Genomic DNA, 22,314 nt, shown 5'->3' with positions numbered 1-22,314 from the left:
ATGGATACTCGGGTTTACCGTTGAACTCAATGGTCGACTCTTTCAAGCCCCACATGGCTCCATGTAAGAAGGCCTTTTTGTCCTTTTACATGGTGGTTTTTGTCATTTTTCCTCATTTTGTTCTTATAAGGGGTACGTTTTATCATCAGGGACATTTTAGTCATTGCAGAATGTGTGCCGAGTATTCAATCTTCGCCGCGGAGGGTCGTCGTGCATCCGACCCTAGCACTCATCTGTGACGCGCCTTTTCTCAGAGAGGCTTGACTTCTGTCAAGAGTCGTTGCGCCCCTTTCTTCTCCGTTTTCTCTTTGCCCCCGTTTTTCTTTCTCCCCGCGCGCCTCTGCTCCCTCTGGAGTAAATCAGTTATGCTCTCCGACGCTACCCATATTCTTAACATATCTCTCGCTCTCCTAACGGTGGAGGCCCAGCGTCGCCCGTGGTCAACTCCGACCCTTATTTCCTATATTAAAATCTCTCTCAATCGTTATCTCCTGCACCTCTCCTCTCATGGAGCTCTTTCATTGTTCAGAAGAACAACATTTTGAAGCTTTTAGGCGGAGCCTGTTATCCGATTGTCGTGGTTGGCACCGATTGTCGTGGTTGGCAACAGCTGCTATCATTTGCTCTCGCCAATGGAGGAGTATTATTAGTTCAACATGTCAATATTCTTCCCATTCGGGAAGATTTGCGTCTTCTTATTTTTTGGGATTTTTGTTTAGACGAAGCCTCCTGATTGGCAAGATTTTATGGGCAGTAGAACCCTTCTTCTCATCAGTTCAACCATAAGCTTTATCGAGGAAAACCATGCCGCCGCTGCGACTTATGGCCCCGCCTTGCTCCAAAATCGAAGCTAATATCTTCTTTTAGACAAGCTCTTGTACTGTATGTCGGACTCATCATACGGCGTTTCTCCTTGTCAACTGGTTGAAATTAATGCTGCTACTTTATGATGGTGGAAAAATGTTAGGTCCTAGGGGAGGGCGATGGAGCGAGGAAAAAGCCTCCATTATGGTTCTAGGAGACATAATCAGTGCTAAACTAGGTGATATGATTCCTGCTGATGCCCGTCATAGGAGGCCAAATGTTGATGGAACTGGAGAGGGAATGTGTACAAGTGTATAGGAGGAATGTGGCCGAGGTAAACCATGTTAAGGCAAGATTGCACCGGTCCCTAGCAGCTAAAGAGACTGAACTTGCGACACTTGTGGCAGTGGTTGGAGATCTCAATCTTTGTTTCCGGTGAGGACCTTCATTCCTGTATATGTTCATTTTCTGCATTGTTTATAGTGGCATCTCTTATAATTTTCGGCTACTAAAACACAGTTCATTTTCAACAAACTTAGATATGTTTTCTGTTTCTGAAAATCGAGAAATTAGATATTTGCCTGTTTCTCTTTTCATGATGTTAACGGCGGGATGTGAATTTCATGACCAAAAACCTGAGAACTAGCTGCTACATTGTAGTCCTAATTTGTAGAAAGGATTTATACAATATTAATCAACAATCTAAAATTTTGTGCATTATTACAATTCCTATCTAGCTTCTCAGAAGATACATGATGCAAGAGTAGATTCTTCTGTGTGGACTTTGGAGACATAGTCAGTGAAAGTGTACCTACCCAAGCCTACATGAGATGGGAAATACACATGGCATGAACATCAGAAATGACACATTGGTTGGTCTTGCTTAATCTATTGAGAAGCTGAAAATGGAAAAGAAATCACATATTGCAGTTCTGGTAGTCAAATATGGTTTCACGATGACATATGTTTTATTCAAGTGTAATTGGTTTGATGTTCTTATGTCACACAATGGGGCATAAAAAAAGATGAGGGGAACTTCACATTTGTAAATATGTTTCACTTGTATGGATGAACAATCTTTTAATTAGCATCACAAGCACAACAAGCATTCTATGTAATTTCATTGATTCAAATTCGATAGTGGTCATCAAGATAGTCCTTAGGGCCTTTCCATATGTGCAATGACTTACCTGTGGAAGAAGACCAAGTGAGTGTTGTTGATACCAATATGTATTTGATATTAATTTATGCAATGTCCTTTTGAATGATGACATAATTGAGGATGATGAAGATGCCTGGGTTTGAACAGACATTTCTGCAACTACAGTTGAAAATTTTCTTTGCAATGAATAATTTAAAGAAGTCGAAAATATTGAATGATTCCATCAATACCTTGTTAAATAGATACTTAATATATTGTCAATATGATAACTGTTCTTATCACGTAGCTAAGTTTTTGTTTGCATATTTGTCTTATTTATATATTTTTCTTTTCGATGTCCCTTATATGATTAATTTTTATCAAGTTGCTTGCTTGGATGCCTGGTAAATGGAAGCCACAATTATGTTTATTGCAGAAACGAACCATGGATGTTCTTCTTTTATTAGTCTGTACAATTATAATTGAGGCTAGTAAATTATCAATAGATGTTATTGTGTGTTATATATATAATTATATATAGAGCACAGCACAAGCAAGAAAAACATGGACCAAATCGTGTCTTAAAAGTGATGAAGTTTTTTGATGATCAGAGATTACAACTGGCCAACCTATTGGTGAGAATGGTAAACACATTGTCCAAGCATATGGAGTTCCTTATATGAGATGGTCACTTAGCACCTTTTATGTATAAAAATTGAAAGCATATGCCAAGAAGCTACAAACGAGGCATACAACATTGTGTAAAAGTACATCTTTATGATTTGGTGGATATAACCAATGAATTTTCGTTTTATAAAAACTGTTTCTGAATATTTAATATGTATAAAAAAGTTCAAGGTTTATAAGTATACTAAGAGGTGGATGTTCAAAATTGTTGGAAAGCATTTTTTTCAGTATACCTGGTTCTGTCTCAAGTGCTATTACTAAGTAGACCCATCAAACTGGACTTTTTTTCTGTATACCTGATTCTGTCAAAAATATTACTGCTTTTCAAAAAGTGAACTTTTTTACTTGTGAAGAAAACAGATTTTGTTACTAACATGGTTTTCAACCTATTCTTCAAAATTTGATGCATTCTCTTGAAATCCTTCTGTAATTTTGTTTATTTTCTTTTATTTTATTAACTTAGGTTTGACATCTACTTCTACCTTGGACTTGATGAAGTGAAAGCAATCACATATGTTAGACAGAAGTAGAGAGATGGAAGAATTTTAGAACAGCATAATGTTAGTGATTTAGATGTCATAACTAAGTTTGAAGTTCCTGCAATGAGATATATCCTGATTCTTTGGTTGATTACGACTTTATATTAAGGTTTTATGACCCAGTGACTCCAGAGTTGGAGTGAATTGAGTTGTGATTGCTAGGTCAACTCGATGATTCAGATTTGTATTGAAAACTTTATTTTTCACATAAAGTGCATTCACTTTTGTAAAGCAAGTATTTCTTTTTAATCCATTTTAACATTGACATGATATACAAATTACAAAGTATGTATAAGGATATACATAAATCATTGTTATATGTTTGATACAATTTCATCTTTAGGATATGTATGTGCATCTTCGTATAATATAGTGACATTCTTAGTGTGTGTGTGTGTGTCCCGGTGTATATACAAATTTTAATATCTTTACATAGTTCATCTGTGTAACATGCGCACTCACATGATACATGGTATGATACCATTTACATGGTTCACTTGTGTAACATATACAAGGTATACATGAATGGCTTGATTAAACCAGCCTGTGACTCAGCTGACTTGGTCGAAACTCAGATGACTCGGCCTGGTCATTTCATGAGTTGGTTGGTTCTTGCTGATTTTTGGGTTTTCCATTCTTTCATCAGGTTGAGACCAAGTCAACGAGTCATCTTAGTCAATTTCAATAACTCTATTTTTGATGGTTGGTGGCGGTTGGATGTGTCCCAGTGACTATTACATTAAAATTTTATATTTGTGAATCCACAGTAAGCAACTATCAAGTGTTTAGCAAGTGAAGAAATGAAAAAGAAAATGTCTTGCATAGAAGTCGACACATTAAAATATAAGCACAGTAACGAGAAGGATAAGGTCAACAGTGGATGTGTTAGAGGAGATCACAGGAATGTCATGAATCAGGGAGAACACTGAAAGATCTCTTGAGATGGTTTAAATAATTTGCAGCTGAGCTTGTTTAAGACCAAATTAGAAGGTTGTCCTGTGCAAATAGAAATAAAGAATGAAGAAGCATAATGAGGACCTAGACAAGCACTAAATTGGTGAGATGAAAATTCACAAGGATTATAACTGGACATGAGACAACGTATAAATGATGCTTTCAGATAAGAAACAGTGTTATCAGAATGTGGGTTCATGCTAATGATTCAAATAAAAAACGAGTTAGGGAAGGAGGTGGAGAATCGGAGCTGCCTATTTTTATGTGGATCATAAATTAAAAAGCTTAACCAAGAGAATAGAGAAGTGAAGAAATGAGAAAGAAAATGTCTCGCATAGAAGTCGACACATTAAAATATTTGCACAGTAACGAGAAGGATAAGGTCAACAGTGGATGTGTTAGAGGAGATCTCAATTCTCAGGGATGTCATGAATCAGGGGAAACACTGAAAGATCTCTTGAGATGGTTTAAATAATTTACAGCTGAACTTGTTTAAGACCAAATTAGAAGGTTGTCCTATGCAAATAGAAAAAAAAGAATGAAGAAGCATAATGAGGACCTAGACAAACATAAAATGGTGAGATGAAAATTCACAAGAATTATAGCTGGACATGAGACGACACATTAATGATGCTTTCAGATAAGAAATAGCGCTGTCAGAATGTGGGTTCATGCTAATGTTTCAAATAAAAAATGAGGTAGGGAAGGAGGTGGAGATTCGGAGCTGCCTATTTTTATGTGGATCATGAATTGAAAAGAGAATAGAGATGGATTATGTACTTATGAATTATGATTAAGCCATTGGTTTATAGAGAATCTCGTTGAGAAACATGCCGTTTGAAATTCAACCCTGACTGCATGCTATGTTACATAGGTACGGGTACCGGTGCCGGTGCGGGTACGGGTACTGACCATTTTCAAAAAACTTGAGTGCGGGGGTACAGCCGTATATATATATATAAACAATAAGAAATACTTAGAAAATATGTATCAAAATAAAAAATATACATCAACATAAACAAATAAATAACATAGAAAATATATATAAACGGCTCTTGGAGCAGTGTGTTTAAGAAACCTATGAAAAACTTTAAACATATGGACAACCAAGCAGGCCCCTAGTCAAATATGAACATCAATCGAATTTTCACATCTAAAGAATAGAATAAAAAGTAAGGTGGAAAAAATTAAATCAAAGTAAAATTAAGCAGTTTGGATCTATAGGTACTCAAGTGTCAAAGTATCCATTTTGGGTACAAGTACGGCGACACGGGTACGTAGACCTTACTGAAGTACCCATGTGACTTAGACTGCATGCCAGTTGGTAATAGTTCTGTGAAAGTGGAATCTAATAGTTAAAAAAGCTATTTATGCTGGAACTGCACAAAGAGGTGCCTTTTCTATAACATCATGGTGAGCTGCTAAGCATTATCGCAAATACCGTTTTTGGGAAAATATCGGCAAGTTTTTTCTTGGGTATATTTTTGAGAACTTGTTTTTTCTCGGGAATTTTTTTTGGAAAAATCTTGGTAATTTTTTTAAATAAAAAATCCTAAAACTTAGAAAAAATGAAATAAATGGGAAATTAATGAAGAATTAAAAAATCATAAAAAATCGCGAGTTATTCATTTTCGTTGAGATTTTCAAAATCTCGCAAAATTGTCCCCATATTTTCGTTTCACTTGTTTTTCCCATAGATATTGTGAAATTTACAAAAAGCTTGCAATATCTGTGACAATGCTGCTAAGTGCTAATGACATGCGTCGACATGCCAACACATGGATGCTGGTGTGACGACTCACTTGGACACATTTTGTAATAAATGATGTTAGTTTTTACTTTTTGCATATTAATTTCAAATTTTTGCATGTTGTTTTTATGTGTTAATTCTCCAAGTCATACTTTTCACCTGTTTGTTAGCATTTTTGTTAGCTGTTTTATATTAATTTTGCATACTTCTTGTGGAATTTTGCACACACACACACACACACATTTATATATGTTATATGTGTATATATACCTCATCATATCTCCCTATTCACAATTGTTAAAATATCTGTGTCTGTACCCACTCCATGTGACTTAGGTGTGCACTGTGCAAAGCATTTGGGACATGTGATATTGATTTTTCAGAAGCCATTTATTGTTCTTACAACTTGCCCTTTCTTTTTATTGCTGTTTCATTCAAGCCAAGTTCGTTTTAGAGGCTGCAGATGTAATTTTCCTACCAGCTTCATAAGTGCAAACAAAGAAGAAAGAAATGTGAAGAAGTATCAGACTTTGACGGGAGCATGATATATACAATCAGGCACATTTCACATGAAGGGTCTTGGTCAGAATATTTGGTAGAACCTTTAGCAATAAGGATTCTCAATATGTAAGCAACGGCCTGATTTTTTTTCTTTAATCGATGCAAATCTGCATCTTAAATTTGAAGGTATTTGCTACTCTTACTAATTCAGATGCATGCAGAAAATATGTGTTAGGTTCAGATCGTGTTAATACCATGAACAATAACTACTCTTAAAAGCATGATCTGTTTGTTTCAAGGTAGTTGAATACATAAAGCTTGTTGGCTATCCAGCTAGTGGGAACGATTTTATATATATATATGTATATATATCTTGTTCACCGTTCTCCTCTGCAGCCATTGGCTGAATGTAGCATAATTCTCCTTTGCTTTGGACAACAAATTTGCATGAGAACAATTTGTGTCTATCAAAGGGAACTAGAGAGATTTCATTTGTAGTAATTGATAAAAGATAGATGATTATGGTGCTATCTTACGAAAAGGTCAAATATGGGCAGCCAATATTGGTTACAGGGATGAAGCACAAGTTCAGCGCCTATGGCTATGGTTTGAAATGCTAGCTGGTTAGATAGAACTGAAGCTGACTCACTGAGCCACTCCATCAGGCTGAGGCATCAATATGTTATGAACCATTGGGATCTCAATTAGGGCAACATTCAAACCCTTATACATCCCTGCATTATAAGGATTAAATAATTTATGGTCAGCATAGTCTTGATCCAGATCACGTTTATAGATCCAACAAAAAATCTTGGATCCTCATTTTCTGCATAGACTTGGCTGGATTCTGAGGAGGGGGGCGGTACCACCTAGATCATTAGCATGCAGCATCTTTTGAAGGCTTGGGTGGTGTGGGTATTCTTGAGACATTTTAAATGGACATAGACACACATTGTATGTTTTTCTCAAATTGATTGAGTGATATATTTTTTATTTGGTGCCTTGAACTTTCTCTACTTTACTTCAAGATTTTGGTTTCATAATTCCTGATAATGCTGGATGTTCACTTCTCTAGGGTTGTCCTCTGTAAAAACTAAAACCAACTAAGGTTTGGGATATGAAGACGATTATCAAAATTTTGAAAAAGGCAAACGTGGGCTGCTGGCACCATAATTTTGGCCTTATTTGACTGATGAGGGTATCAACATTTATGTGGTGACAGTGCCTTGCATAGGTTTTGTTAGTCTGAGCAGACAGTATAAGGTGGATAATTGTGAATGCATATTAATAATGATATTGAATTTGGTGAAAGAATTTATTAACTTGGTTTATTGAAAAAAGATTAAAGATAAAGTACTTGGAGCTATAAATTGCAGAAAAAACATGAGAAGAATTATGAGGACATTTAGAGAAAGGAGATAAGCAAGCCAACTTTTTCCGCTGGTTACTGGACACAGTGAAACAGTAGATCGATACAAAGTTACAAACCTTGAAAAGGATGCATGCTTCTTTTTGGCTCAAGTTTATCAACAGACAAATTAGCAAGGAACCAACAGTTTTTCAAACATCTGCACTCAGAGCAAGGATTTGATGTTGAAATTCAAGTTTATAATTCCCTCATGTTGTTGGTACCATTCAGATCATGCCCTATTTTGTCATTATAATGCCACTGCAATTTTAAGAGTTTGTGCATCATCTGAAATTTGATCGTTAATTTATTGAAGCTGCTAGTGGAAGTATTGCACCAATGTGTGCAAGTGCACATGGTAGTTATGAATTTGTTCAAAATATTCAGTATTCATTTTCTGAAATATAGATATGATTAAATTGGCAAGAGAATAGCTGATTTCTTTTGTACACAGAAGAGCCACCAGCTTGATGTTTCAGTAAGGATTACCTTCTGGCCTATAACTAGGGCTGCTTGGCAATTTGTTTGGGGCTGGTTGCCTGCTTTATTGAAGGAAAATCTCTGTTTCATTTGGACTCTCTTGTAACTCTTCAAGTGAGGGTTTGGGCTTGTATCTTCCTCTCAAGTCACCGAGCATGAAATGCGAGTTCCTGTAATTTAAATGTTATGCTGCTTTGGAGTGGCTTAATGCTAAGGTTCTGGTTAGGAGAAAGAGTTTTGTTGGAGAAATGAGTGGGGAGATGGGAATGGATTTGTAATAGCGCCCTCTCCCTGAAGTAGCTGAAAATGATCCATCTCCCAAATGTATGCTTTTAAGCAGAGCTGGGAAACTAAGTGTGATTGGTCGAAGGCATTAAATGCTCAATAAAACATATAAATGCTCAATAAAACATATAAATGCTCAATAAAACATCTTCAAATCCTCAGCTTCTCTTTCATTTGCAGCTACTAAACCAAGCCTGGATGTTATCCTGGTTCCTTTGTCATTACGTTGAATCATAATGGCATGGGGTAAATCAGTGAACTAAGAAAACCTGAGAGCTATTCTTTAGGGCAAGAATTTGCAGTATTTTGTCTGTTTAATATTTCTACCTTATATTCTTTAAAAGGCATTTCAGTCTTGTAATTTACAATTGCTGCAGTTTTTTGCCTTTTCAACTGTTAACATCTGTCCATGTTTTATCCTGGTATGATTTCCCCTGGAGTCTCATTAAATCTATTCCAACCTATGGAGGTGTAGAATACCATGGTTACCATCACTATGTTGGAAAGAGCCAAAGCAATTTTGCCTCTGTTTTTGCATACTGTAATTACATTCATGGACTTGACAAGGTTATCCAATCTCCTGTCCAACAAAACTCTCACCTACTGCGTCTTTTTTCTGATTCTCTAGTATCATTATGATTTTTTGTAATTGAAATTTCTAGCTTTCTTATTTTTTTGTTCTTAAAGATGCTTGACAAATCATATCTTTTGTATTCATCTTCTTCAGGGTTCTCAGTACCAAAAAGCATGCTTAGTAAATGTGAGTTTAGACACTGCTTATGAAATTGTTTCTACTGCCTCTATTCTTTCCTTTGTGTTTGATTATTCCTTAGACTACAAACTATTTTTGCAGATGAAAAAGGGCCATGCAACGCAAGGAAATTAAAACATATTTCTGGAGTCATCCCAGGACTTGAAATCTCAATAAAGAGCAATTGTGGAAATATGCCAATGCTGCTTCGGCATAGGCCCCTTGTCTTGTTCAATGAATGAAGGAGTATTTTTTCCATTAGCATACTTTTTGTGAGCTGAACTATATATGTAGCTCACCTACTTGTGGACTTAATGCTGGAACTGTTCCCCTATTACATTGTTCTCTCAAGAAGTCTAGCTATTCAGTCGACCTAGTGCTGTGTGACATTACAAATTTGCTGGCTCTTTCTTGTGTAATTAGTCTTTTCGTGCCATGATAACTTTAGTGCTCATTTTCTACGTTAACGCTGAACCATCTTCTCCAGCCAACTCGACAGCTTGTGCTTGTTGGTGTCATTTGTTTATGGTCTAGAATGAGCAATATGGATATCTCTAATCTTGGTTTGAACTTCTGAAACCTGTGAAAGGCCCTTTTGCTGTGAAGTGCCAGAGAAGAAATATCAAGGAGCTCCTTGCCATCTTTCTTTGCCAAAATTACCTAACGTTGAGATCAAAAAAAAAAAAACATGAGAGTGAATTTGAATGAAAAGGTTTAGAATAATGCAACCGATATGAGGTTCTCTGCCTATTAACTTGCCAGACGACCTGCCTGCTCGAAGTTCAGAAGAGTTGCAACTTTGATATACCATGAACTAAGTTATAACCATGTTCACAGGAGCCTCCTTTGCCATTGCTGCAGAAGGATTTAGTTATATATCTGATAGTATTTTTCTTTAGTTTTTTAGACTTCTTCTCCCCGTGGAATCAGTGTTTCTGATTGCAGGGGGGGAAGGAAGAAGATGGGGGTCAAGATTGCATAGCCATACAACTTTTTTGTGAGCTGAACTATATATGTAGCTCACCTACTTGTGGACTTAATGCTGGACTGTTCCCTTATTACATTGTTATCTCAATAAGTCTAGCTATTTAGTCGACCTGGGTACTGTGTGACATTACAAATTTGCTGGCTCTTTCTTGTGTAATTAGTCTTTTCATGCCATGATAACTTTAGTGCTCATTTTCTAGGTTAACGCTGAACCATCTTCTCCAGCCAACGCGACAGCTTGTGCTTGTTGGTGTCATTTGTTTATGGTCTAGAGTGAGCAATATGGATATCTCTAATCTTGGTTTGAGCTTCTCAAACCTGTGAAAGGCCCTTTTGCTGTGAAGTGCCAGAGAAGAAATATCAGGAAGCTCCTTGCCATCTTTCTTTGCCAAAATTACCTAACATTGAGATGGGGAAAAAAAAAATATTACAGTGAATTTGAATGAGAAGGTTTAGAATAATGCAACTGATATGAGGTTCTCCGCCTATTAACTTCCCAGACGACCTGCCTGCTTGAAGTTCAGAAGAGTTGCAACTTTGATATACCTCCCTCGAACTAAGTTATATACCTGATAGTATTTTTCTTTAGTTTCTTAGACTTCTTCTTCCCGTGGAATCAGTGGGGGAGAGCATCTAAATATCCAAGTCATTCCACTAAAAGGTGCTTGGAAATTTATGGGTTTGATTAGCTGTTTGAGATACTCGTGATATTTAAGGACCGGTTATCGACAATCGAGCGGATGCAGCGGCAATGGCCTGCTGTCGGACCCTCCATCTGAAATTGATCCCTTGATATTTCTAGACACAACTAGGAAGGATGCTAATTGCAGCCTTTAAAATTCGGGCTGTCTTCTTTCCCTTGCAATCCATATTGGCAATCAAAATGTCAGTATCTTAAAATTCAAGGAGAAAAACTCGAGTTTTATTGAGATGTGACGATCACTATGAAGACTTATGTAACTCGAAGACGGGTGGCATGCAACGGCCGCCCTCAAACAGAGGACATCATCGTACATGTTTGCTGTCTATCGAGACAGGCGTTTGCTAACTGCGATATTTGGTCGCAGCATGATGACTTTCTCTCAGTATCTCTCTGTTTGGCAATGGAGACGTGGGAAATATTAGATGGTGGGGGAGAAGGGAGGAAAAGAAGGAAACTTGCTCCAAGAGAGGCCCTTTTTAAGCCCCTGTTGAAGACTGGAGCTCCCTCTCGGAACAACCCGACTGCAATCACAGGGAGATGCATAAATGAGAGACCTAAAGGCATATGCATAACGGGTACGAAACCAGATGGGAAGCGGGCAACCTTTTTCTGTTGTCTTACGGCTTTTGGGGGTCATGAGAAGCAACAGAGGAAGCCAAGGAACTAGGAAAAAAAAGTGCAGCGCGTATTGAGAGAGGAAATGAGCAGCGCTGCACTGTTATGATGACCATGATGATGATGGTCTCGGTCTGAGAGGGTTACTGAAAGAGCACAGGCGGGAGGGAGAACGGGTAGCAAAACCGATCATCAAATAGAAAAAAAAGCGGAATTTTTCAGGGGGAATCAGAAAGGCGAGATACTGATCTCTCTCTCTCTCTCCCCCTCTCCCCCTAACACACACACACACACACTCTCTCTCTCTCCCTCTCTCTTTCTCTCTCTGTCTGCTCCTTGCTTTGTGGCTGTGGTCCTTGAGGTTGGAGACGATCACCCCTGGCCGTCTCGTCTACATGGGCAGGCACCATTCTTCCATTTTCTACCTCCGGCCACCGGAAGACTGCTTCAATTCCATCCCTTAACCGACAGAGGAGGAACAGGAAAAGGCAAAAGCGAGGAGAAAAACATAGTAGGCTTGAGGGTCTTGTCTATGGCGAACGCTCCTAGTGCTGAAGACGATTTGACAGTGAAAGCGGTGCACAAGAGATTCGAAGGTCTGATGACGGTTCGAAGCAAGGCTATCAAAGGTAAAGGAGCCTGGTATTGGGCTCATCTGGAGCCCATCTTGATACATAACCAGGAGACAGGCCTGCCCAAAGCCGTGAAGCTCCGGTGCGGCCTCTGCGAGGCCGTCTTCTCCGCTTCCAACCCCTCTCGCACTGCCTCTGAGCATCTCAAACGAGGAACATGCCCCAATTTCACGGGTACCCTTCCCAAACCCATTTCCTCTTTCTCCATCTCCCCTTCTCCACTCGCCGCCACGGGCGCCACTACTGTGGCAGCCCCACACTCCCGGAAGAGGGGTGGCGGTGCCAGCGGCATCGGCTGCGCCACCTCGTCCCTCCACCACCACCACCAGAGTCAGGGCCAGCCCCAAGTTCAGAACCAACCGATGCCGCTAGCCATGATCGACTGTTCTCCTCGCTTCTGCTCCGACATGGTATACCCACCACCATCCCTGCAGGCGGGGGTCTCGTCTGCTCCATTGGTGCTGTCGGGTGGCAAGGAAGATTTGGGTGCTCTGGCGATGCTTGAGGACAGCGTGAAGAAGCTCAAGTCCCCTAAGGCTTCACCCGGGCCTGCTCTTAGCAAGGCCCAGGTCGAAGCTGCCGTCGGCCTTCTTGCCGATTGGCTCTACGAGTCGTGCGGCAGCGTCTCCTTCTCCTGCGTTGACCACCCCAAGTTTAAGTCTTTCCTGCAGCAGGTGGGTCTCCCACCCATCAGCCGCAGGGAGATCGCCGGCCGTAAGCTCGACGCGCGCTACGAGGAGGTGAGGGCCGAGTCGGAGGCCAAGCTGCAGGACGCCATGTTCTTCCAGCTAGCCTCCAATGGCTGGAGCAAGAGGAGCTGGAGCCTCAATTGGGCATCCGCACAACAACAGCTCCCTTCCGCGGAGAACCTCGTGAGCATCACTCTGAATCTGCCCAATGGGACCAGTCTCTTCAGAAAGGCCGTCTTCACCAGCTCTGCTGCTCCCTCCAAGTACGCGGAGGACGTGCTGTGGGATGCGGTCACTAGCGCCTGCGAGGGTGGGCCGGTGCAGCGGTGTGCCGGTATCGTGGCCGACAGATTTAAGGCCAAAGCGCTAAGGAGTTTGGAATCTCAGAACCACTGGATGGTGAACCTGTGCTGCCAGTTGCAGGGGCTAGGCAGCCTGATCAAGGACTTCAGCAGGCAGTTGCCTCTTTTCAGGTCCGTGGCCGGGAGCTGCCTGAAGCTCGCGAATTTCTTCAACACCAACTCCGGGGCGAGGAACATTTTCCATAGGTATCAGTTGCAGGCCCTTGATCACCATCATCCTAATGCTGCCCTGCTCAGAGTGCCGCCACCCGACAGCGAATGTCCATTTTCCGCGACGACGGCGGGAGCGGGCGACGATGGGAGCTTTCTTTTCGCAACTTCGATGCTGGACGATATCATGAATTCGGCGAGGGTCTTGCAGTTAGTTGTCCTAGACGAGTCGTATAAGTTGGTGTGCCAGGAGGACCCCGTCGCCCAGGAGGTGGCCGACATGACGAGGGACATGGATTTCTGGAACGAGCTGGAGTCCGTGCTGGCATTGGTCAAGCTCATCAAGGCCATGGCTCAGGAAATCGAAGCTGACAGGCCGCTGGTTGGCCGGTGCCTCCCATTGTGGGAAGAGCTTCGTTCCAAGGTCAAGGACTGGTGTGCCAAGTACAACATCCAGGAGGGTCCGGTGGAGAAGGTGATCGAGAGGCGGTTCAAGAAGAACTACCATCCGGCGTGGTCAGCCGCCTACATTCTGGATCCTCTCTACCTGTACAGGGACGCCAGCGGGAAGTACCTGCCGCCCTTCAAGTGCCTGACGCCGGAGCAGGAGAAGGACGTGGACAAGCTTATCACCAGATTGGTGTCGAGGGAGGAAGCCCACATTGCCCTTATGGAGCTCATGAAATGGAGATCTGAAGGGCTGGATCCCCTGTACGCGCAGGCTGTTCAGGTGAAGCAACGGGATCCCCTGACGGGGAAGATGAAGGTTGCTAACCCTCAGAGCAGTAGGCTGGTCTGGGAAACATGCCTAAGCGAGTTAAAGTCATTGGGGAGGGTGGCGGTGAGGCTTATCTTCCTCCACGCCACTTCCTGCAGTTTCAAATGCAACTGGTCCTTCTTGAGATGGGTGTCTGCTCATGGGCACTCCCGGACAGGGATGGACAGGGCTCAGAAAATGATGTTTATAGCAGCTCACTCCAAGCTGGAGAGGAGGGACTTCTCCAGCGAAGAAGAGAAGGATGCGGAGCTTTTTGCCAATGGTGAGGATGATGTACTCAACGAAGTTTTGTTGGACTCCTCTGTGTAGTGTTTCTACGTTGTAGGATTAGTCTAATTCTTTCCATACACGGGTAGCTTCTCTCCACCGTAGCCATTTGTTTTGTTAGCTTCAGGGTATATTCCAGTCTGATAACCGTGTGTGGTGAAGAGCAGTGGGTTGAACTGCTCCCCCGCGGTAAGTGCCCTTGACCGTGGGAGCTCGAGGTGCTCTGTGTGTAAGCTTAATGTATTGTTTTTTTGGGAGCGAAACTAAGGGAAAAACCGGATACAGCCACACTTTTTTCTTTCTGTCTACTGATTCAAATGGAATTCATTCGCCTCCCCTCTTCTGATTTTGGCTAGTGAGTTTGTAACTCTTGTTCATGGAATAGGATGTTGAACGAACAGAATGATGTAGCTTCTGATTACCAGAGAAACTGGATAATAATATACAGTGATACAGTCATTTGTTTTGTATCAGTTCCTCCCTCTTATCTCTCTCCGTCTCTCTCTCGCTTTCTCTCCTCTCTCTCAACAGAGTTACTACACTTCGATCTTACAATTTAATTAGCTTGCTCCCACTTGCAGAGGCGTTTGCTGTCACTCTTATGTTTAGCTATCTAGTACTGTTAGGCAGCTAGAAGCAGGTACATGGGAGCTGGCATTCAGTATGATGTTACTGAGGCAACTAATCATTGTTCTCGCATTGTTGTTGCTCGTGAGCTTTGGCCCTTCACACTATGAATTCAGGATTTCAAGACTACTGAGCTTTTCTTCGATTGGTGAGTCATTTTATTATCAGGAGAAGAGTCATTTAGCAGACTTTGCAATTGGCAGCAACTCAGAAATTGCCGGAGAAATTAGTGGTTTAGTAGTGCCTGACGTGGCTAACTTTGTCGCCAATGGGATGGAAGATGTGTGAAACATGAGATTTCCAAGCTTCCCTTTCTGTGTATGGCCTTCTGTTGGTACTATCAGGTCGGATCTAACCCCCGGTTCACACTGAATTTGGGAAATTTTAAAATCGGTTTATCAATTACCTCATCTTGGGTCCATGTGATAAGTGATTCTGTTCTCATGGTTGCGGCCAAATTTTGTCAATCCAGATTACGGTTGGTTTCAGTTTTTACATGGCCCGCTCAGTGATTCTTCTCTCATGGTTGTGGCTGTGGCCTGATTTTGTCTAGGCCTCCAGACTACTGTTTGCTTCATTTTCACATGGCCCGCCAATCTGCATCAATCACATTACTCGAGGATCTGCTTGCTTTCTATTTGTTACAAACTACTTTGATTTTTCGGGTACGTGCTTTCTGACAGATTTTTCTTGTTTAATAAATGATCTATCTTCTTAAAGTTCACGGGCTCTGTTTTTATCAGATCAAAAGGAGAAGAAAATCAGAGGTGCCATGCATAGGCATTATGATAAACGGGTAAACACCTTTGTGCAACAAAAAGTGGAAAGACACTTTAATTTCCCCCTGATGTAGCCTTCCATGTCGAAATGCTTTTGATATTCGCAATGTAACAAGAGGAAATGACAAGAACTATGGCTGTATAAGCAAGCCATTAGGGAGGCAATAAAGCATATCAGGAATCATTGATTTACATGGAAACATCAGTTGTTACTGTCATAAGAACCGCATTGACTTGTCCACCTAATAAGGAAGAGTTTGTGAGCCATGATGCAGATTCTTTCTTTTCTTTTCTCTTTTGCAGATATATCATGATACAGATTCAGAAACAAGTCTTCCTTTTTTCTCTTCCCTTCCCTCTGTCTAGCGGAACCTCTATATTCTGTGTTACGAACAAAATGCCAAGAGTGTGGCACATCTAATGATGTCTTTGCTTTCGGATCTTGATCTTCACATGGGTACCCACCTTCATCAAGACTGCGATATGCTCTCTGTTCGGGCATTCAAACGTCATGTATGGATAATAAAAAATACCAATTTTGAAAAATTCAAACATCTCTAAGAAGAGGTAAGAGGTAGATATAGAGGTAGGAATTTGTCGAAGGAACCGCCGTCCCTTGATGAACAGGGGCTGATGAATCAATTGTTTGACGGTGTTTCCCCCCCTTCCTCTCTAATGGCAAAGATCCAAAAGCCTTCTCCCAATGTACAATCTTTCGCATCTTTTTGGAGTGTTTGTTGCAAGAGCAGGCACCTAATTACACTTCGATTCGAGGACAAGTTTTCCGGGCGCAGAATCATTTCCCCGCTGTATGTTTGTCAATGATCAGTCCCAGTCGCCTAGGAAGGCTCATTTAATTTCACATGGGCTTTCGCAATTCTCATTGAGCGCTCCATAATTTCTCATTATTGCCCGATGGGATGAATTGATGAAGTGCTCTGCGAATTAAGAGAGGTGGGATCGAACCTTACTGTTCCTGTTGCTTCGAGGTGTCAACTTCAATCCTCATTCTCGCAGATGCTGCTGTTTCCTACATCTTTGGCAACATTTTGTCCGTTTCTTCTTAGAGTGCCCTGATCAATTTCTGGGACCATATGACAAGTATACCTCTTCCATGGCGAAACTTTACCCAATATCATATGATCTGCTCCCACTGTCTTCCAATCTTGGGTAGTCCACAGGCGCAAACCAGTTCCACTGCCGCCCCTAACGGATTGAACAGAGAAACTGGGGGCCTGCCTCCTCCTTTTTTCAACATTGAATGGTTGTAACACTCATTTGCTTCAAGTCAAGGGTGGAATTTATTAACCCTGTTGGTGCAAGATAGAAATGACAGCAGCAGCTGTCCAGCAGATGACAACTCATCCACTTAACCTGTTTATCTCAGCAGTGAAAACCTTTCCTTTTACCCGTTGTTTTCCTAGAAAACAAAACTAAATGCCACCTCCCCACCAATAACCAGTGAAAGCACGACCTCATGGCGACACGAATGTGAAACCCCTGTAGCCATCCCCTTCTCCAATTGCCCCCTTTTCATTACCTGCAACAACTGTTCCTTCATCAAAAACTCCGTGGTTTTCTTTGGTTTCCCTTTTTCTTCCTTTTGTTTTCAGCCTTTGACTTCTTCCGGCCCTTGGTCGTCTCTCTGTTGCCCAGAAGCGACTGCTCCTGAAAGGCCCTACCACTTCTCCTCCATGTCCCATGGATAATCTTTTCTTCCCTTTATTCAAATGAACCATGATCACTCAACTGTTGCGGCATGTAAGCCTTTTTAGATCCCACACCTCGACACGCATTTGATCGGCCCCGTGGGTACATGCGTACCTCGTGCATATCAATGCACATGAGGGAGAGAGAAAGGAAGAAGGAGAAGAAGAGGGTTTTTGTTCCTCTCCTTTGTTTTTCTCGGGCAAAAGTGACCCATGTCCACACATGTCATGTGATTTCCTCCATCATCTTAGGTTTGTGAATGTGAGGTGCCAATCCACTCTGACTTCCCCCAACCTTTTTTTTCTTTTTTTTTCTTTCCTTTAGAGCATGTTTGATCCTAAATGGTGAATTAAAGTTCAAAATTTTGAAATAGGTGACGGTTCCATCAAACAGTGGATGGAATTTGTACCCTTTGAACCCAATTCTGAAAATAAGTTTTCAGATTTTTTTATCCTACCCAAGTGAGGTTGGAATGAAAATTTTGCATTGATTTTCTGTCAAAGGTGATTTTCTGTCAAAGGTAAGGGGCCTAACCCCATGCAAGCTTTGAGAGGTTGAGCTCGATGTTGCAAACAAGAGAAAAACGTACCTGCAAAGAAATTTTCATTCCACCACACAGTGACTCAGGGCCATGGCCCCTCCTTGGATTTTAAAAAGTCAAAAATTTTATTCGTATTATTTTTTAAAAAATATTTTAATCTAAATAAAAATTTTGAAAATTTATACCTTGGTTCGTGTTAAAATTTTAAAAGTATAGCTCGGCTCTGGTGCACCAAATCGCTCTGAGTTCAGCGTTCAGTTTTTAGTGGTCTTTTGTTCTTGAGCCTGCTTACTTTTTAGAGCTGTTCAAAGCAGTGTCGTAAAAATGAGTTTGAGAACTGAATCGGTGATGCTACCGATAAGATGAATCTACCCATTAACCGAATCAGAGAGATCGGCTAAAAAAAAATATTTTTTCTAAAAAATAAATGTATAAAATAAAAAAATATATAATTTCAAGAAGTGGCATAATTTTGGATCGATGGATTCAGGTAACACTGGTTCAAAGACAATAAAATATCATAGTGGAAGACAGAAGGGAAGGCAGAAACTTTTCATTAGAAGGTTCAAACTATAGTTTTAAAATGTTAACAGAAGGCCTGCTCCTCCCTGAGGGAAGAGACTTGAGAAATTATAAAGTTAGACATCATCCTATGTTCATCAAATTATTGGAATACCTTACTTTTAATTTTAAGTTTGTGAATTAAAGTGAAGAAGCGACAGAGAGGCCAGTTATATCCCCAACATCAGGCTGTCACCTTCAAAATGGGATCCGAGGGGTCCGCCCGACTTGAGACTTCAAACAGAAACGTCCGAGGAAGCGCATCCTAGTCGCTCCCCTTTTCTTCATTAATTAATTTCCTCCTCCTTTTTTATATTCTTTTCTTTTTTTCCTTTTAAGTTATGTTGACCCACATGGGCTGATGCTCTCCGTCGTACCCAGCTTTAAAATGTCTTTCTGTTGTTTTTCTTATGTGGTTTTCCGGTTTCTGTTGCTTTTCTTATGTGGTTTTCCGGCATCACTAGTTACAAATTGGTCAGGTTTGGCAACAAGAATTTTTTTTTCTGATAAGGATAGATTCATGAAATACTCACGTACAGTTTTTATTGTCAAATAATCCTTTCATGCTCATTGTCACCTCTTTTTTAAAGTTTTCATGCTCATTGTCACCTCTTTTTTAAAGTTTTATAAAAGGATTGATTTAATGGCGATTCAAACTTTGTGGTTCAAATATAAAACCTGCTTTCATCTTTCTCCCCTTTTACCATGTGAGGTAGTTTTAAGTAGCAGCATAACATCTCGACTCACTCTCTTATGATGGGCTTAAGCTCGAGAATTGATGGATCACAACCCACCTTTTAACAGTTTCAGTTTTAATCTAAAAGCCTTGATACTTTAAGTAGCAGCATAACATCTCGACTCACTCTCTTATGATGGGCTTAAGCTCGAGAATTGATGGATCACAACCCACCTTTTAACAGTTTCAGTTTTAATCTAAAAGCCTTGATACTTTAAGTAGCAGCATAACATCTCGACTCACTCTCTTATGATGGGCTTAAGCTCGAGAATTGGTGGATCACAACCCACCTTTTAACAGTTTCAGTTTTAATCTAAAAGCCTTGATACCTTTTAACAGTTTCAGTTTTAATCTAAAAACCTATGAATCAAGACTATCAATCACTTAATTAATCTCATTCATAGCCTTGAGTGCTTCTCATAATCTTTAATATGCGACTAAAGTTTTGAGAATCGGGTGTTACAATATACTTTTCTTGAGACACAAATGTTTGCACACCTAAGACATCAGGTCTACGTGTTAAACTGGCTCTAATACCATTATAATAACTCAGTTTAATAGATCCCAACCCACCCCTTATAAGTTTCAATTCAAGTTTTAAAAGACTAGGAAATATGACTATCAATCATTTAGTCAACCTATAAGACTAAACTCTTCAAGTTTTACAAGGTGAGCCAGATTTTTTTATCTGATGGCTTGAGACTCATATTTCACTGGGGGGAGCCAATCTGGTTGGGGTCTGGATTCCCTCGTAGATCAACATTAGAAGCTTGTAACTCCTCTCTAAGTATGCTTCTTCAGATTAATAAAATGCATATCCAGAGCCTATATACGAAATTTCAGATGTTTTAGATCATCTAATTTTTCAATCGTCATAAAATCTTGCTTATGAATTCAAATGGACCCATCTAGTAGTCAATTCGCGTGTTTAATTAAAGCCGCAATAGTTTGGTCGCATCTACAAAATTAGAATTCTGGAAGCAACCTTCACCATTCAACCCCCAAGATCAAATTGCACACTTTTATGGAAATTACATTGCATAAAAATTCATGCTAGTGAAGATCAATAACTGGTTGTAACATAAAAATATTATTTTTTTTAATGAAGTTGTTGGTGCTAAAACCAAGTTTGTGACATGATTTTTGCGCTACCCAAATGGCTAATAAACGCCTACCAGTACCGCTTCATGGTTAGCCATCCATGAAGCAGCCTATGCATCAATGGCGTGAATGCAGCTCTAGCCTTTGTTCAACTAGGGGCGGAAGCAGGTGGGGTCTCCGTGGTACCCACTCTTCGAAACCTTGATTAGTTTTGAAACTTGGAAGAACTTGAGTTCAGTTATATGGGGCAAACCCATGAGGTTCAGTCTCTGCTACATGGTCCATTGAAAATTTGTTAACTATATATTTAACTAAAAAGCAACACACTAATAGGTAGGCTATCTATCTGTGTACTGATGGCCGAACTGAGTGCTAACGGCTTCCCTTTCTTGAACCGCTTGCTTGAAAGAGAGAGAGTACCTAGGTACTCGACCCAAACATGGAGCGCCTCCCGCCCCCAGTCAGGATTCTCCCCACTAGCCGTCACGATTCAAGATTAAAAAGAACTTTATTTATGTGCCACTCTCCTCCTTTGACCTTATTTATAGCAATCTAAGTGCAAATCAAAGTTTTGAAAGGTTGGGAATCTTTTTCCATTTGTAACTTCTTCATAAGTTTGTCAAGATTGACGTCATAGACACTTGTAAAGTGTTTTGTGAATCTACACCAATATTTTGTACATACACATGGAACATTTCTAAATTGTTAAATCAAATGAACCCGTTGATATTTTTTGAGGAAATACATTTCTCTTCCTAGGCTTTTCATTTTTTTTTTCTTTTTTTATTTTTTTTGCTGATTGAGTGAATCAACCGATTTGGTAGAGGTTGTTGATGGAACAAGCATGAACTTTACATATACTCAATAGTGAGTGTATAATGATTCAACATCTAGAGTCACTCAGCCATCTAACCAACCTTGAGAGAAAAACCAATGAGAAAATTATGTAAACTAATAGTAGATGACAAAATTCATCATGATAAATCTAACGGCTTTGGTTAGATTGTTGTGTGACTTTGAAAAGTCAGTCACCATTTAATTTTCTTACACACACATATGTATATATATTCTCAAAATCTATCAATTTTTGAGTGAACAAAAAAAAATATTTTATCATACAACCTGACTGGGAGCTGAAACCCCCACTTGATGCTAGCTAGCAAAATAGCTCCACTTTGTTCCTTTTCTCCTAAATGTAGTGAAAAGCAATGAGTCATGAATTATAGACTAAGCAGTCAGCTGTTTGACGTTGCCATCACTTTTCATTTTTGTTGATGGACTCTGCGGAGCACGACCACCTTAATCCAATTTCCCTTTCCTGTGCAGTTCAGAACAGAATAGTAGAAAGCCATGAAAGCTGCTTAAAAGAAGAGAAATTCAGTCTTTTCACCGAACGCAGGATGCCATTTTCTTCCGAGCATTTCCATGATCCAATCAAGAAGTGGCATCAATGGGATCCAGATGTCCTTTTCCAGCGGGACGATTGTGAACTAAAGGACACAGCTGCTTCAATGATCAAAAGCCTCTCCGTTTCGCATTCTCGCTTCCACACGAGATATTTAGCGATAATGGTCCAATCTGAATCCAACGTAATGTCTTAATCGTTTTTCTTTGAACTTCTCATGAGAAAATGACAGGTTAGCGACTCATCCCGTTCTCGCTTAGTGGTACGATTAATCCTCCTGCTCACCCGAACACATCGGCGACAATAATAGCCATGACAAGCTAACACATGGATCAACTTCACCATCTATTGTCACGCACAGTGCAATCAGA

General features: G+C 40.4%; 1 protein-coding gene and 1 long non-coding RNA gene across 3 annotated transcripts; both read left to right on the top strand.

The window, feature by feature from the left end:
• Window positions 1-228: 228 nt before the first annotated feature.
• LOC116263243 (uncharacterized) lies at window positions 229-9,719 on the top strand. 2 transcript variants are annotated; one of them, XR_004174617.1, is made up of 4 exons: window positions 229-1,239; window positions 6,315-6,502; window positions 9,277-9,309; window positions 9,403-9,719. It is a non-coding gene; the product is annotated as an uncharacterized LOC116263243 (long non-coding RNA). The 2 variants fall into 2 exon arrangements; XR_004174616.1 differs by having other exon boundaries at window positions 6,315-6,562.
• Window positions 9,720-11,179: 1,460 nt separating this feature from the next.
• Window positions 11,180-14,942, top strand: LOC116262534 (uncharacterized). The gene has a single exon (XM_031641986.2). It carries the CDS (start codon window positions 12,138-12,140, stop codon window positions 14,523-14,525), a length of 2,388 nt encoding a protein of 795 aa, XP_031497846.1. The 5' UTR covers window positions 11,180-12,137; the 3' UTR covers window positions 14,526-14,942.
• Window positions 14,943-22,314: the final 7,372 nt, after the last annotated feature.

Source organism: Nymphaea colorata, chromosome 10 (genome assembly GCF_008831285.2).
Source record: "Nymphaea colorata isolate Beijing-Zhang1983 chromosome 10, ASM883128v2, whole genome shotgun sequence".
NCBI classification, from domain to species: domain Eukaryota; kingdom Viridiplantae; phylum Streptophyta; class Magnoliopsida; order Nymphaeales; family Nymphaeaceae; genus Nymphaea; species Nymphaea colorata.
Note: the sequence above shows the minus strand (reverse complement) of the source record. Positions and strands in the feature narration are given on the sequence as shown.

Excerpts from the sequence above, each read along its gene's own strand:
- LOC116262534 (XM_031641986.2), top strand. The coding sequence starts at position 12,138 with ATGGCGAACGCTCCTAGTGCTGAAGACGATTTGACAGTGAAAGCGGTG.